This window comes from Myotis yumanensis, unplaced genomic scaffold, assembly GCF_028538775.1.
Source record: "Myotis yumanensis isolate MYYU_CA2020_CCGP unplaced genomic scaffold, mMyoYum1.0.hap1 SCAF_4, whole genome shotgun sequence".
In the NCBI taxonomy this organism is placed as follows: Eukaryota; Metazoa; Chordata; class Mammalia; order Chiroptera; family Vespertilionidae; genus Myotis; species Myotis yumanensis.
The window spans coordinates 4,526,559-4,543,463 of NW_027223755.1; the positions used below are offsets into that span (position 1 = coordinate 4,526,559).

Below are 16,905 nucleotides of genomic sequence, written 5' to 3' on the forward strand. Positions count from 1 at the left end.
CACAATGAAGAGGTATGCCAATACACAGAATTAGACATGACAGAAAACAGTAGTAGTAATAACTAACTTTTGAACTCTTGCCATGTGCTAGACACTGATCGTTTTCAGTAACCTGTGAGGTTCTATTATTTTTCCTGTGTTAAATGAGATATTAAGGCATAGAAAGGCTAAGTAATTTATGTAGTCACACAGCTAAGAAATGACAGGGCTGGGATTCAACCTCAGGCCTCTGGCACAGAACTTATATTCCTGTCTGAACGTTATTAGGACCAGAAGAAATAATATTCAGACCTCAATAGTAAACTGAGATGATAAAAGTTTCATTCTCATACAACACCCAGATACAGAAGAAAACAAAGAACAAGATACAAATGTGGGAACATGGTTTAATTTTTTCTTAAAAATTAATATGCTCTAAAACATTTTACTTGGAAGTTTTCACTAGAAGTAGGAAAACAAACAATAACAACAGAGAACACCAGCATGAATATACAACACATACTTTAATTGTGGATACATTAAAATTATTCTAATGTAATACTTTCATAATATATCTCATATTGTGCTAAAATATAATACCAAAAAAAAGGGAGCACCTTCTAGTTCCTAGATGGAATATTCCCCAGTTCATGAATCTGTTAATAAAGTCAATTAGATCTTCAAAAACTAATAGTACAAGTGATACTAGAGAACTACAGAATCCTGGATTCTATGGCAGATGGGGTATCCTTATGTGAGCCAGAAAAAGGAACCCTGAAAGGTAGAGAGAGAGGTGATAAGCAAACTAAAACTCACATGTCAACCAGCTGTGGGTTTTTAAAATGCCATTAAAATTAATCTGAGCATGCTTCAGACACATCTCCCACTTTAATGAACACCACAGGATTCACAGTGGATGGTAAAGGAAGGAATGTAATTATATTGCCGGGTTTTAGCCATGACTCCCACCTCACTCTATGGTATGCAAAGGAATAAGGAAAAGTCTTTAGTCATGATTTGCACCTTAATCAGCATGATACAATTCACAGTAGCCAGAAACCCTACAAATGCAGCCAGGTGGACAGGCCTTTAAATCTCAAAGCCTAGTTGACATATAAAAATTCGTATAGGGAAAGAACTACACAAATATAAAGATTATGAAAAATCCATTAACAGAGTTTAAGATCTAGTAAATATCAGAGAACCCAAAGGAGAAACCCAAGTGTAAAAAAATGCACCAGGCCTTCAGGTCATCGCTCACCAATCCGTCAAGCCCACACTGGAGAGCAGCCTATAGATGTAATAAAATGACATGGTCACTTGCAGTGACTCCCTTCTTATTGCAGTATCAGAATTTCCATCAGAAAGAAGAGCTTTATAAATGGACTGAATGTTCAAGGCATTTAACCAAAGGGGTGGAAATTGAAGACACAAATGCTAAAGTAGATAGGTGCTTGGCGGTGCCTTCCCACCACCCTACAAATAGCACTCCTCTCCAGTCACACTAGCCCCTGACCCTGCTTTCCTCTGCACAGCACTCATCACTTAACATGCTACCTATTTATTTCTTAAAATGTGTCCGTTTCCTTCACAGGAATACAAACTTGGAAAGAGGGTGTTTTATGAAGCTCTATCTCCTCAGTGCCAGGACAAAACCCGGCATGTAGAAGGCACATCAAAGTTGTTGATAAGTGAATTACAGTACCTTCCTAATGTGGAATATTTGGTGTCTTGAAGTGACTTCATTCTAAATGAAACAGAATTTACTTAGCAGGCTTTAACATACAAAAATGTGATCATTGTTTTATAATACACTAGAGTAAAAAGTATTATAATGGTCATGGCATACAAATTATCCTCCAATTGTGTGTGGGGTAGACTCAGTAAAAAGCACCTTAGAGCACCAGCAGCGAGACCCACGTGGTTCACAAGGTCATGAAGGCAAAATGGAAGCTCCCAGCTTTTAAAGAGAAAGTTCTCTTGTTTTCTCAGGCTCTAACTCTCATAACACTTTACTCCTCTGAGGCGCGATCTGCCTTGTCAACACTGGTGTAGGTAGAGGGCACGGCAGTGTGGAATCCTAGCGGCCATCCTTTTGTGCAGAGCTCGGCACTTAGAATCATGCCTCTTATTAATTCAAAACACTTTACCAATGGCCTAAGGTGTGTTAAGTATTATGTATAAAGATAAATGTTTAAAATATGAAGTTCACCGATCAGAAGGAAAACAACAGTCAAGCAGTGGATCCCTGCCACCACATGGGATGGTGAGATTCCAGGAGCAACAGGAGCCATGGCTCTGAAGGGTGTCACGTAAGAAGGGTGTGGAGAATCAGTAAAAAGAAGAGGAAGACGGAAGGAAGAGGGGAGAGAAGGGGGAGAGAAGGAGGGTGGGCTCTAGGGAAGATCAACACGGCAGAGGTAGGCCCAGAGAGCAGCCACAGGAAAATGAGGAAGATGGCAGCCAGGACAGGTGGAGATTGGTCTCCTCTTTTCCTCTAAATGAGTCGGGCAAAGCTGGTAAATAGAAACGGACCTCATAGTCTCGGTTTTCTGTAAGACGGGACCTAACCATGTGTTGGGGGAGGGGACAGAGGAAACATGGTGGTCTGGATCAGCCTCAGTGGGACAGGGAGAGGGGCCACACTGGTCACAGACACAAGGCTCGCACTGAGGGCTCCTCTGAAGCTGAGGCTGAGACACTCAGTAGTTCCAGTTTGAAGGGCTGCGTGTACTTTGCATGGAACGCAGCATCCAGAAAAGGTGAGCAACAGAACTGATTCAATGTTGAGGGCTCACAGAATGATGAGGGTAAAGGCCCAGGGGAAGACGGATTCGAAGGGTCGGTTCCCCCAAGGCGGAGGCTGGATAAGGAAGGGAGAACATCTGAAAGGGGCTGATAGTTTAGGAGACAAGGCGGCAGTCAAGAGGAAGAGGCTGTGAAGTAAGTAAAGGAGAAAAGAATCAATCAACATGAAGAGGTAGAAAAGCTAGGCAGATGAGAATTATCATCAATCACTAAAATTTAAGATTTCAGAAAGAGAAACTCAGGATGGTGACCTTCAGGTGTGGCCATGGAGTAGGTTGGGGAATGTGATAAAGTCCTGGCGTAGAGGTAGACAGACTGTATGCAAGACAGCAGTTAGGCTCTCTGCCTTAATCACTCACCCTACTATTAAAGACAAAAACATATAAAAATGTCAATACATAGGAAAAGATGTGCCTTGCAGACATATGAGCTAAGAGCAACCTAACTTGGTTTTTATCCTTATTACTCATTTGATAAACCATGCCTATTCTTTTACCAAGATAAGAAAATCATCTTAACTTTTTATAAAATGCCTAATAGGAGGGATAAAACAGTTAAATGCTATTTGTAGTACATGGCAAAATAATTAAATAACAGTTCTTTTGTGAAGGCTTTCATTATTTATCTTATTCTGGCAAAGGAATCTGAATACTCATCATAATTTTGCCAATTTCTATATGTGTAGCATATATCCAAAACAATGAGGTAACTTGACTTTAACTTCTGAAGCACAGCAAATTTCAAGATAAACAGACCTAAAAAGAGTTAAAATGGTCAATTTTATGTTACAATTTACCACAATAAAAAAAATAATCTGAAGCTCAGCTGGTTGGCGCATCATCCTATACACCTCAAGGTGGAGGGTTCAATTCCCAGTCAGGGCACAAACCCAGGTTCAGGCTTGCTCTCCGGTCAGGGGCAACCAATAGATTTTCTCTCACATCGACATTTCTCTCTTTCTCTCTCCCTCTCTGTCTAAAGTAATAATAATAATTAATAATAATCTGAAGTAACAGAAAAAAAATCTTTGTACAGCTAAATTGGATTCTTCCTTAGTATTAGTTACAGGATATCTGTAGTTCAGGCTGAGTTAGAATAACATACATGCCGTTTTAGAAATGAGAGAACTGTTCCTTCACAGAGTCAAGAATATATAATGAACTACGGTGACGGCATTTTTAAAAGGGAACCACGCTGGGCATCTTTATGTAGTGTGACATTCTTAGTGTCAATATGTCTTCTTTTCTGGAACGTTTCCATTTCATGGTTCTTTCTGCTTTTCTGTTTGAAAAGGACTAAACTTACGAGTTAGAGCGATGCTGAAAGAAGTTTAAAATTTGTTTTGCATTTGTTGTGTTCCATTCTTGTTCTTTCAGGGGTCCTTCACACACAGATACATACTTTTTCAAAATTTTCTCTCCTACTTCTCGGAAATCCAAGGGCTCTCTGTGTGTAGTGCAGCTTGCTCCAGAAACACCTGCGCCCACGCCCTGGTTTTCTGGCTGCTGATCGGCACAATGCTTCAATCCCCAGTAACACATTTCTCCACTGTACATCATAGCCAGCAAGTGAATGTCACTGAATATTCCTAGGGAAGTCATTTAGGTTGAGAGATTAGAATTTAAAACGTCAAAAAAGAAACTGATTAATAAAATTCTAATAAATTCCTTTTATGTCGTCATTTTTCCTTCTCATTTAATAGTTACACTTAGAAAAGCCAAATATCACTAATGCAATCCTCACTGAATTGGCCCTCTATTTTTATTTTATCTATAAATAGAACCCTCTCCCCACCCCCACAAAAAAGAGTATAGTCCGAGACTTTTTTAAAACATCATTTAGGTCAGTGTGTTCTTAATCTTTTTGGAATACTTTTTAAGGCCTCTTTGAGAACCTAATCCAGGGGTCCTCAAACTTCGGCCCGCGGGCCACATGCAAATACAAATATTGTATTTGTTCCCGTTTTGTTTTTTTTACTTCAAAATAAGATATGTGCAGTGTGCATAGGAATTTGTTCATAGTTTTTTTTTAAACTATAGTCCGGCCCTCCAACGGTCTGAGGGACAGTGAACTGGCCCCCTGTTAAAAAGTTTGAGGACCCCTGAATCAATGGAACCTCTCCTGGGACATATGCCCAAAATTCTACACACAATTTCAGAGTACTCAGAGTCTCCCTGAAGGCCACCATGAAAACAACTTTTAATTTAGTATGTACTCTAGAATCAATATTACAGTTCCAGTCAAGTATATTACACCTCCTACATTTCCACAAAAGTCTACATAAGTTATCATGCATAAACATGACCCTGAGCCCAGCCAGCATGGTTCAGTGGTTGAGTGTCAACCTATGAACCAGGAGGCCAACGATTCGATTCCCGGTTGGGGTACATGTCTGGTTTGTGGGCTCGATCCCTAGTGGGCGGGTGTGCAGGAGGCAGCCGATCAATGATTTACTCTCATCGATGTTTCTATCTCTCTCTCGCCTTCTCCCTCTCTCTCTAAAATCAATAAGAATATAGAAAAAAATAAAATAAAAATGTATTTTAAAGAAACATCACCCTGAGAGACCATATAATTCTAAATTATCAAAGATGTTAAATTATATCTAAGACACTTTATGTTCCCAGGAAAAGGGAATACATGCAGGATTTTCATCAAAAGTTAAAGCAATCTTATTATGAAATAAGGCAATTATATAATTAAACATTTGTGGCACACAAAGTATATTAATTTGGTAGAAAGAGGAACAGAGTTGGAATAAAAAAATATAAATAATTGACTACGGTATAAACTATATGACTAATAAACTTCTTAAAGGCACTAAAAATAGTTTTTTTATTCTAATGTACAGGTACTTGTATGATTAGAAAAGTCTACCTCAAATGAGCATCATAATCTCAGTTGCTCACCTAATATGACTCATCAGAAAGGATTATGATGGTACTAAAAACACAAAAATAGAAGAAAAATTCAACTTTCAAAACCGTTAGTTTCTATCATCTTGACTCTACTGCAAGCTTTTCATAGTCTTAGCATTTGTCCCTAGAGCTGCCCCCTTCACTTCCCCTCAAATCCTGCGTATAAACAGTAGCAAGAGAAGAAATAGATTTAGCTGAAGAGTTGACTCATCAAACGGTTATATCAATTTAAAAAAATGATCATTTAAGAGCAGAATCTGAGGCTTGCATTCATGACAATATGATAGACGACACTGGCATGTTAATTATACTTTCTGTGTATAAAACAACATTCACTTAATAAGTACAGTACATATTACACATAATCATTGATTTTTACTTTATTCCTTCATACTTAAAATATCATAAACCTCAGAGAAAAAGCTAAGCAGCATTAGATGCTATACAGAATTATATTTTGTATTAGATTCAGCATTTCATTGAATGCATAGCCTTTTTATTTCTGTAATCCTACACCTTGCTTAGTTATTCCTAAAATTAATGGGGTGGTCCTCAGTGGTGTAAAAAAGGCATAAAAAACTTGGTGGAGGAAAGGAAGGCGGTAGAAGCCGAAATGGAAGGAAGGTTGAACGTAAAGCAGGCTGCAGCTTGGGGAGGAGCTGAAGTATATCCCAGAAAGTGAAGCCACTTGGGTAGGGTGAGAACTGGGATCTTATTTTGTGCCCAACTCCAAGTGAACCTCATTCTTTATATTAAGAAGGGTTGACTGCTGAACAAGGGACACTATCTGGCAGGAAGATTTTACCAGGGACCGAATGAATGGCTATACGACAAAGAGAGGTCCTTAAACTTTAGCCTGCTTTAGAATTACAGGGAGGATGTGCTAAAATGCTGACTGCTGGGCGCCCACCTCCACAGTATCAGGTTCAGGTATGGAGTTGGGTCTATGAATTTGCATTTTTAACAAACCACTAGGACCTAGGGTGATGATGATGCTGTGGACTATGCTAAACTACTTACTGCATTAAAATATCTTGCACTAAAAGGATGAACAATGTAAAAATTAGGCACTTTCTACCTCTCTACTGCCCCAAGGAATCTACTACTCTGTAACTATAGTCTATTGTTTTTAGATAAACTACTTCACTTGCCTGCACAGTCTAGGACACACATGATAGTGGAGAATATAGAGCGGGAGAGGGAAAGTAAGTGAATGAGGGCAGAAAGGAGACTGCCACATTAAAAAGGTGGCAGACTGGCATCCCTAGGAGCAGTGAGGTCTCAATCTGACCGCATCATAATTATGTGAGCTTACTCAAGATTCCTGGACCCATATACTGAATCAGAACCTGCGGGTGGCAAACAAAAGCCTGTATTGTTAGCAAGCTGCCCTGGCAATCAGCAATGCCAGTTAAGAGCCACTCCTTCAGGGGATCTGAAGTCCAGTTTCTTGGTTAAGCAGTGGGCCAAAGGGTAGCCGGAAGCGGGTGGTCCTCAGTGGCATAAAAGCATAAAGCAAGGGTGTGCAAAGCTCAACTGTATTTGATTTAATCTAGTTAACTCCAGGGTTATTCCGACAAGGCTATTTTTAAAAGGACACGCCGAGGAATGAAGCTCAGAGATGGGGTAATGAGGTTTACTGAATATATCACTTGATCATTTTTAAAAGCTGAAAACTAATGACATATAGGTAATGTTCAAAGCACTATATGATTACCTTACTTTGGAAAAAGAAAGAAAAAATATTACTAAATATAAACTGTTTTATCTAAAATTAGGTACATTATCATTAAGATCTGTCCATAAAAATATTCTGATGACTCATATAGAACTTTTCTCCCTAATGAGAATTGGGGATTTTCAGAATTATGTTTTATATTGGCTAACAAAAAAATGAAAAAATAGTTAAATGTCTCTGATGGGGTCTCTGGAGTAATTTAGCCTATGAAAAGTAGGCTTGCTGGTTTCTAGTTATCTTGAGAGAGGAATTACAGAGGAGCAAACAGCTTTAGTTGAGAACAAGAAGCCAACAGCAAGAGAGAACCAAGCACTGTGACAAATCCAATATGGCCATAATGTCGTTTTATTTGTTTCTGGAAAAAAAGTGACTTCTCTGTCTCTTTTGATTCCTGTTATAGATGAAATAGAAGCTAGAAGCAAGAGCAAATGACGATCTAAGAGAAGACACCAGTACTTGACTTGAGGTGGTGACCGCACAATACAGGGTTACAGATGACGTGTTGTAGAATTGTGCACCTGAAACCCATATAATCTTTTTAACCAGTGTCAACCCTATAAATTAAATTAAAAAAAAGAAGAGCAGACACCAGTATCACATGCATGTTGAAGAAAAAGTTTCAGGCCATGAGAGTATCTTACCTTGTGGCTACAAATGGGAGTAGGGAAATAGATGGCTTGTGCAACTTTCTTTGGTTCTAAATAGACTTTAGTGCCCACCCCTACTTTTTCTTTTAAGTTAATCCATGCGAGTGCATAAGGAGATTTTTAAAAAGCCATTCTGAATGCAGCTAATCAGTTCACTAGCTGTCTGGAATAAGTTCTTCCCATAAGTAAATCAAAACACCCCATGTCTGTCAAAATGTCTACTGAAGGAACACTTTGTATTCACAATAACGCTTCTTTAGGACAGGCTATTTGCCTGAATAAACTGAAATTAAAAAGTTTTTGGATATCACCAGCCAGTCGTATATTAGTGACAATTATGTTTTTTTCTATCCAATTTTTTAAATAGAAAAAGCCTACAGAAACTAACAAAGGAGAATTAAACTATAAAATGAAAATATAGAATATTCTCTAAGAAGTTTTCTTCTCCCCATATTTGATTTTTCCCCATCAAAATTTCAGATCTAGTATAAAAGAAAGTTTACACACGGATCATGTACATCACTTGCCAGCTACATGACTATGAACAGGTATTATCTGGTTTATCAGGGCCTCAGTTCCTCCAATCGTAAAAGAGATGGCAAAAATAAGGGGTTCTTCCTCCTGCACCTCAGTCTAAAACCCAGATGATCCTCTATATCCAATTCCTAACATTTTTAAGGGCACAGATGTTCATGGCAGAAACTAACAGACGCCACCCAATACTCATTCATTCTCCCTTTCTTTCTTGGTAAAGAGGCTTAATTTTATTTGGGATGGCAATGTACCAGAAAAGGACTATACTTTCCAGGTTCCCTTGTAGTTACATGACTCCATGTGGCCAGTGAAATGCAGGTAAAGTGATGCCCAAAGGAATGAGTGGACTTGGGTGAAAGAAGCACCCTTTGCCAGCCCTGTAGACTGAAACAGGTGAGAGGGAGGCGCTCCAGGAGCATGCTGGGATACCGAGAACGCCAGCAGGATCCTCACAGGGACGCATGCTGCACAGCACTGGGAAGCACTGCTCACACTGTATTCTCTATACAGTGCCTTCCTCCGAAGCTGAAGAACTCTGATTCTAAAGATGATGAAGGAAAAACATAGGAACCTGATGACACCAGGAAGCCAACATAACCAGCTCTGGGTCTTTTTTATGTGCAAGAGAAGTACAGGTCTATCTTGTTTCAAAGTTACTTCCAATTTCTGTTACAAGCAGTAAAACTAAGTTGCTGACCAGGGCTACGGAGGAATGTAAAATGTAACAGGATATATAACGCTCCCAAAATTACAAAACAGACAGGTTAAGAGTATTTTTCTATATTACAAGAGATCTCTGAATTTTTAGAAGCCATTTTATTTTTGTCTATGATGTAATTTGAAATTTACTTAAATCGAGTAAAATATGATAAACTTCTTAAATTTTTAAAAAACTTTAAAAACAAAAACTTCAAAAAGAGATCACATTACCTTCACTCAGTAACTTAGCTGTGTCTAGGTCTTGGAAAGAAACTCCTTCATCTAATTGGGTAGGACACCGATAATTTAGCATCTGTAGCAAGTAACTGATTCCATCAACAAGGTACTAAATGAAAGTCAAAGCCAAAGAATTGAAAGTATTACATGCAAAGCTACCGGAACTTCAAATGTTAACTTTTTCCCATTCTTTACTCAAGAAAAATGGGCTAATATATAGCTAGGTCTTATTGCTATTACATTTCAATAGTCTAAGGATCTATTACCTCAAAACTTTTATAATACATATTCTAAAGTGTCATCTTCAAAATGCTCCAGTTATGAGTATGGAAGATAAAAAATCATTAACCAAGAACACACGATTCAGTAATATACTTGTCAAAAATGTTCTCAGAGGAAGAAAAGGATAAAGATGTGTTCAACAGACCTAGCTGGTTTGGCTCAGTGAATAGAGCGTAGGCCTACAGACTGAAGCGTCTAAGGTTCAATTCCAGTCATGGGCACATGCCTGAGTTGCGGGCTCGATCCCCAGTAGGGAGCGTGCAGCAGGCAGCCAATGGATTCTCTCTCATCATTGATGTTTCTATCTCTCTCTCTCCCCCGTCCTCTCTGAAATCAATAAAAAAATATACATTTTTAAAAAATAATGTATTCAACAATTTATTAAAAATATGTATGTACTTACTATAATTTAGAAATGACATTCTCAATTTTTACACCTAAAAGGGTGACCGCTCATTTCCAGGCCCCCATGAACCATATGTACAATCAACCCGTTAGACTCCCTAGTGACACAATATTAAGACCGTCTTGAGATTTATTGATTTGGTCAGAGAGTCAAACCAAATCAGAGCCAGTTTTCTAGCAGCAGAGTCACGTGGGTTCTTCAGGCGTGATCTGCTGACAGAGAGGCTCACAACCACGTTTGTTTTCTTCAGGCCAAAAACTATGCTTAAAAATTAATATATGTTGTCTACCTTATATTAAAAAAAAAATCATGAACTTATAGAACTTTCCAGTAAGAGGCTTAATTTTATTTGGGATGGCAATGTACCAGAAAAGGACTATACTTTCCAGGTTCCCTTGTAGTTACATGACTCCATGTGGCCAGTGAAAGAGCTTTCACCTGTTATCTTACTTAATCTTCACAGTAAGTCCAATTTGTTTATGATTACACAGCTAGTAAGCAAAAGACGTGGAATGAAGACCCCTTGGTTCCAATCGTCTTTACACCACACCAAAGACAGCTTTTAGGAACCTATAAACTTAACAATCAAAAAGGACTGAGGAATGCCTTCTTACCTCTTTAAGCAAACCAGATTTCCTCGTGAGCCACTCTCTCCTTTTGGTCAGAGAATGACAGTACATATAAAGTAGGGCTCCTCGTCGCCAAGAGAGACATTCCGAGAGTTCGTCCCCAAGTAAATCGCAGTGCTGAAACACAACAGAGACAGAGCTGAGAAGAGAAATGTGATGTCTGTAAAAATAAAGTTAAATTTCAAAATACTGAGAAATTAAAAGCACTTATTTCACAACATTTTCTCTTCGTTTAGCTATTTACACAGGAATGCTGTACTTTGAATCAATTAGAAATACAGACATCTATTGCTACATGAAAATTAAAATAACTACTCCACTTATAAATATTTTTAGAAAATAGTTTAAATATTTTAGTAGCAAATTCTAATGTATATAAAATATAAATACTCAATAATCTGATTTAAAAGATAGTTTTTTAGAACTACATGTTACTTGAAACAAGATCTTACCTATTTCTACCATTGCTAGAATAAAATAATAAAAAGATATACACAAAAACAACCTTAATCAAACTTCTACCGTGTTGTGTCATTTAAAATTTGGGAGTATTTGTTTCTACAATTAGCATCCCCTCATGAACACATACAGCACAAAAGATATCTAAGGGGAGATAAGCAGCAAGCAGTTAAAGATGAATTATTTCCTTGAAAAAGTAGCCATAGCTGGAGATAAAAATCTTGGAATCATCTAAGTAGGATGCCGTAACAAGCATACAACAGGTTATAAAGCAAGAATAGAGACGGTCAGGGGATTAAGGCGGTATCCTTGGGTGCCTGTCTCTAGGATGGGAGGAAGGGGAACTGTTGGGGAAGGAGCAAAACTATAAAAGGACAAGGGATGTGGTCATTAAATTACTCGGGAAATGCAGACCCTCAAGAAAATGCAGTGTCTGCAAAAGAAAAGGGAGCAGAAATAGCAAGTATCTTTGCTTAGAAAATGATCAGGCACTGTAATTACAATACAATTACATCAGGAAAGTATTCTGAAACATATTTAGAAAATACAATACTTTAGGTGTGACACTGGTCTGAAGTGTAATCCCTCCTTCAATCTTAATTTAAAACAGACACAGACATAGTCAAGAAGAAAAAACACAGACTCTAAACAGCAGTCCATACAGCAAGAATTAGCAGCTTCACCATCATTCATGAGTGTAAAACTTACTTTTGGGTACATATTATTTTCTTTAACTAAAATTTCTGGTTCTGAAAGAAAAGTGATCAACTCTTTTACTTTCTGGGAAGAGTCTTCAGGGAAATCTTCATCTACTAGCTTGTTCTCCTCAAAATATGTCATGTCCAAAATAGCCTGATGATGTACAAGAAAAAACAATAGCTGTAAATGATTTCTACCTGAATAACTCTTACAGTTTAACTTTACATGTGTACAGATGTTTTATTAGACATTTAAATTTTCTAGTGCACTATTTAAATTTGAGGCCCTGGCCAGATAGCTCAGTTGGTTAGAGCATAGTCCCTATAAGCCAAGGTTGTGGGTTCCATCCCTGGTCAGGGCACATACAAGAATCAGCCAATGAATGAATGAATGGATAAATAAGTGGAACAGCAAATCAATGTCTCTATTTCTTCTCTCTCTCCTTCCCTCCCTTGCTCTAAAATCAATCAATACATGTTTAAATTTGAAAAGTAGCCAAAATGTCTAGCTGAAAACATAATCCAAGATGAACTTTATGGAAAACTTCATAGCTATTTTACTAAAATACTAAATTAATGCTGACCTTCCTTCCCTCAGACAATAAAAGGGAGTTTTATATTTTAATTCAGATAAGTAAACCATATACAATATTATGAAAAGTATAGTTATATATTCTTTGCTATTTATACATATATACTCTGGACATTTTCTATCAAGTTAAGATCACTACCTCTAGTTTTCTAAACTGAATCTTCAAAGGATTTGTTTTCCCAAATGCAGACTCAACCCACCAAAGGCAGCAGCATATCACCAACATTATGCAATTCAAACACTAAGACCCCAGCATTCTTAAATACAAGACGCTCTGTTCAAGTATCTTAAAACGACCCAATCCTTTTTTCTTTTAACCTATTGGACTAAGATGAACAAAACTGTGTTCTAGTGTCAGTTCTACCACTAATCACCTAATCAAAGGACAAGTCAATTTATGTTTTTAAGCCTCAGTTTCTTCATTGGTAAAATGAATTGGACTAAATGACTTTCAAAGTTCTTTGCTTTGAAGATAAAATGAATTGACATATGTGAAGCGGTTCTCGACCTGTGGGTCACGACCATCGGAAAACACATATAGCGTAACAGATAGTTACATTACGATTCATAACAGTAGCAAAAGTAGTTATGAAGTAGCAATGAAAATAATTTTATAGTTGGGGGTCACCACAACATGAGGAACTGTATTAAAGGGTCGTGGCATTAGGAAGGTTGAGAACCACTGACTTAGAACATTACTTGGCACGCAGCACTACTTAAGTGATAAATGTTCTTGTGTGGAGGGTAAGCCAGGAAGGAGATCATCCTAAGAAAAGCGACCTGTTGATTCAGAGCCATAAGTGGGATCCAAGGGGGCCTGGGGACTATAAATCTAGGGCCTTTTGCCATATTCTTAGAAATAAATTAAGGTGTTTAAAACTCTCTTATGTGAAAGAAATGATACAAGCTAGGAGCCTTCTGAAAGGAAAGAAAGCCAGGGCAAGTTCTGCCAAATCACAACAGTTCTTTGGGGTTTGTGAGTAGCTGTCACAGGCTCATTTGACCATGACGTTTGAAGGCAGAAGCCATCTTATGTTCCTCCAAACAGAAAACACAGTGCCAGGCATCTAAATGCTATAAATGTACACGTGAAGGTTAACCAAGTTTACTCTTTCTGTTTCTTTTTTTAAAAAATATATTTTGATTTTTTACAGAGAGGAAGGGAGAGGGATAGAGAGTTAGAAACATCGATGAGAGAGAAACATTGATCAGCTGCCTCCTGCACACTCCCTACTGGGGATGTGCCTGCAACCAAGGTACATGCCCTTGACCGGAATCGAACCTGGGACCCTTGAGTCCATAGGCTGACACTCTATCCACTGAGCCAAACCGGTTAGGGCTGCTTTCTGTTTCTTTTCTTTTTGTTATGTATTGGTTTGGGGTGTACAGCTTAGTTGTTAATCATAAACTTTACATATTTCCAGTACCCCAACTGGCACCATACATAGTCATCACAATATTTTTAAAAAATATATTTTATTGATTTTTAACAGAGAGGAAGGGAGAGGGATAGTTAGAAACATCAATGAGAGAGAAACATCGATCCGCTGCCTCTTGCACACCTCCTACTAGGGATGTGCCTGCAACCAAGGTATATGCTCTTGACCGGTATCGAAACTAGGACCTTTCACCGACACTCTATCCATTGAGCCAAACCAGTCAGGGCTCATCACAATATTATTGACGATGTTCCCTATGTTATAATTACTTCCCCGTCACTACTCTTGTAGCCACCAATTACTCTACTTTCTATAAGCACCCATCTGTATTATCCCTGAGGATCAAGTAAGGGCATATGAGCACTCTACTAACTATAAGATGTTGTAGGAATGTTAGTTACTATCTATAATAATAAAAGCGTAATATGCTAATTAGACCAGATGTCCTTCCGGACGACCTTCCAGACAAAGCCAGGGCTTCGAGGGAAGCCTGGGTCCCGGGTGCTAGAGGGAAGCCGGCAGCCGAGGGAAGGAAGGTCTACTCTTGCGCGAATTTTGTGCATCAGGCCTCTAGTAATGAAATAATGTTTAATGTCAACTTGCCTCAGCAGTGTTTGAGAAAACCAAGAAAACAAATCTTGTCCATACAGAGGCCTAATTTGAAAGCAAAGCAAAAGAAAAAAAGGGAAAAGGGGCAACAGAACAATCTTACAGAGTTGCATGATAACAACAGAGGGAGTCATGTTCAGAATTCTAAGGAAAGGAGAATTTCGGGGGGGGGAAAAATAACTGGGGCTTTTTAGAATCCTCCATTTCTTCTGAATAACCTTTAAAAATCTTCAAAATTGGACATAGTCCTGTTTTGCTTACTTACCTATAAAGGGAAGCAATTCTGTTACCTGCAAGATTTTATTCCTTATTTTTCTTATCAATACACATCTACTAAATCTTTACTTCTTTGCATATTGCCTCCAAGTTTCAAGTCTGTATACTTTGTACATACAGTTTTTGAACAAAATCAAACACTTGAAATAGAGAATAACATGATTTTATTAGACCTAAACAATGGAATCGATCCTCTAATTAAGCAATTTGCCCCATAACATGTCAGAAACCACATCTGTCTTAGTACCTGTGTGTAAAGTTCTAGTAGATTCGATGGATTTGAACACTTTTTTTCTTCTCCACACAAAAGTTTCAATTTTTCTAGAGCTGCAGAGGCCCGAATTAAAAAGTGATCTGTAAGAGAGAAAAACATGTTGATTACTTCATATAATTTCAAACTATTATTTAAACAAAAATGTTATGGATCTTAAATGATTAAATAAAATTATGTTTGGCACTGGAGAAGAGCATGATAGCGATAATAGTTTATGTAAAACAAATATAACATAACGCCTAATCCTAATTAAGCTAATTTATCATGGAAATTTATTCTAGAAAGCTAGACTGAAAACTTCCTAAATAGCTTATTTAGAAGTACCTTAGATATAGTTGCAGGTAATAGCCTCTACTATCAATCAACTAACTATTCATGTGCATCCTGGGATTGACTTACCACACCCAAAAATAAGTTGGCTTCTGGGTATTCTGTGGATTTTGAAGAACACACCGCTAAGAAAAAAATAATTCCGCAAATAATCTTGACTAGAACCAGAGCTATCTCATCATAGACCCTAGTCAACAAACTTACCAACTATTTATCCAATCACTGGGGTCAATGTCCCACTACCATTTCCTGAGCGCGATGACAGCGAGTCCACAAGAACTTAAAAGCCGATCTGCATTGTAATAAAGGCTCAAGACTCAAAAAGAAAAAACATAAAATCTACGGGCAGCAGAGAAGTCATGAAAGAGAACTGGACTTAAAACCAGAAGTCGAGGCAATTCTCTACTTTTTTTTTTTTTTCTTCTTAAGGAAACCACTGTTGTTTAAAAGTGTTGTGATCCCGAAGGGACCCTTGTGAGAACCGAAGTGATGTGTGTGCAAGAACCAATGCAAAGCCCTTCCGTAGAAGACTGTTTACAGTTGAGCTGAGAATCCCAGACAAGACAGAGACTGAAAACGAAGCAACAGAAGTGTTACTGCTGCACCGGCCTAGCTCTCTCCTGCGCGCACCGCCACCACCTGGGTGCTGTCACCAGCGCGGACCTGCAAACTTTCGTGGGCCCTGTTCTCGGGTTCTGCCCCGGGCCCCGGGGCTCCCGAGCCAACGCACGGCAAGTAGCACTGATCTGACTGAGACGCACCCGGTTGTCACGGGTGATAAAATCGCAGCCCCGACGCCAACGCCTTCGCTTAAGGCGATGTGAGTCCTGCGGGGCGGACACGGACCGCGCACCGGGCGCGCGCTGAACGCAGGCCGCAGCCCCCGCGCCCACGGCTGCAGCCACCCCTGCGCCGCCCGCCCGCCTCCCCGCCTCCCCGCCTCCCCGCCTCCGCCCCTCCGCCCCTCACCGTCCTCGCCGGCGGCCTCACTGAGCTGCTGGATGTGGGCCTGCGCGAGGTCCCCCAGCTCCTCCACTCGCCTGGCCACACTGGAGCCTGCGGCCGCCATGGCCACCAGCGGCGGGCGCGCCCCAGCACGTGACCGCGCCGCCAGCGGTCACCTGATCCCCGGGCGCCGGCGCGGCGTGGGGGCGGAGCCCGCCGGGTGGGTGGGCGGGGCCCCGGGCCCCGGAGGAGTGAAGACCCGGGAGGGCGAAGGGCGTTCGGGGATATTTCCTCCTTCTCGGAAAATCCTCCCTCCCATAATCCTGAGCGGCCAGGCTTTAGGGGCGGGTGTGCCGTCGGGACACACCTCTGCCCCGCCCTCCTCTAAGCCAATCGGAGACGTCCA

The 16,905-nt window shown here is 39.6% G+C and overlaps 1 protein-coding gene across 3 annotated transcripts; it reads right to left on the reverse strand.

Moving 5' to 3' along the window:
• Positions 1–372: 372 nt before the first annotated feature.
• On the reverse strand, positions 373–16,633 carry RIMOC1 (RAB7A interacting MON1-CCZ1 complex subunit 1). 3 transcript variants are annotated; one of them, XM_070411778.1, is made up of 7 exons: positions 16,524–16,633; positions 15,198–15,304; positions 12,045–12,188; positions 10,863–10,994; positions 9,555–9,669; positions 5,697–5,730; positions 4,296–4,375 (listed from the first exon to the last, which is right to left on the reverse strand). In XM_070411778.1, exons 1-6 carry the CDS (start codon positions 16,621–16,623, stop codon positions 5,720–5,722), a joined length of 609 nt encoding a protein of 202 aa, XP_070267879.1. In that variant the 5' UTR covers positions 16,624–16,633; the 3' UTR covers positions 4,296–4,375; positions 5,697–5,719. The 3 variants fall into 3 exon arrangements, with proteins under 3 accessions (XP_070267878.1, XP_070267880.1, XP_070267879.1); XM_070411777.1 differs by lacking the exon at positions 5,697–5,730 and having other exon boundaries at positions 373–4,375; XM_070411779.1 differs by lacking the exons at positions 5,697–5,730; positions 9,555–9,669 and having other exon boundaries at positions 4,295–4,375.
• Positions 16,634–16,905: the final 272 nt, after the last annotated feature.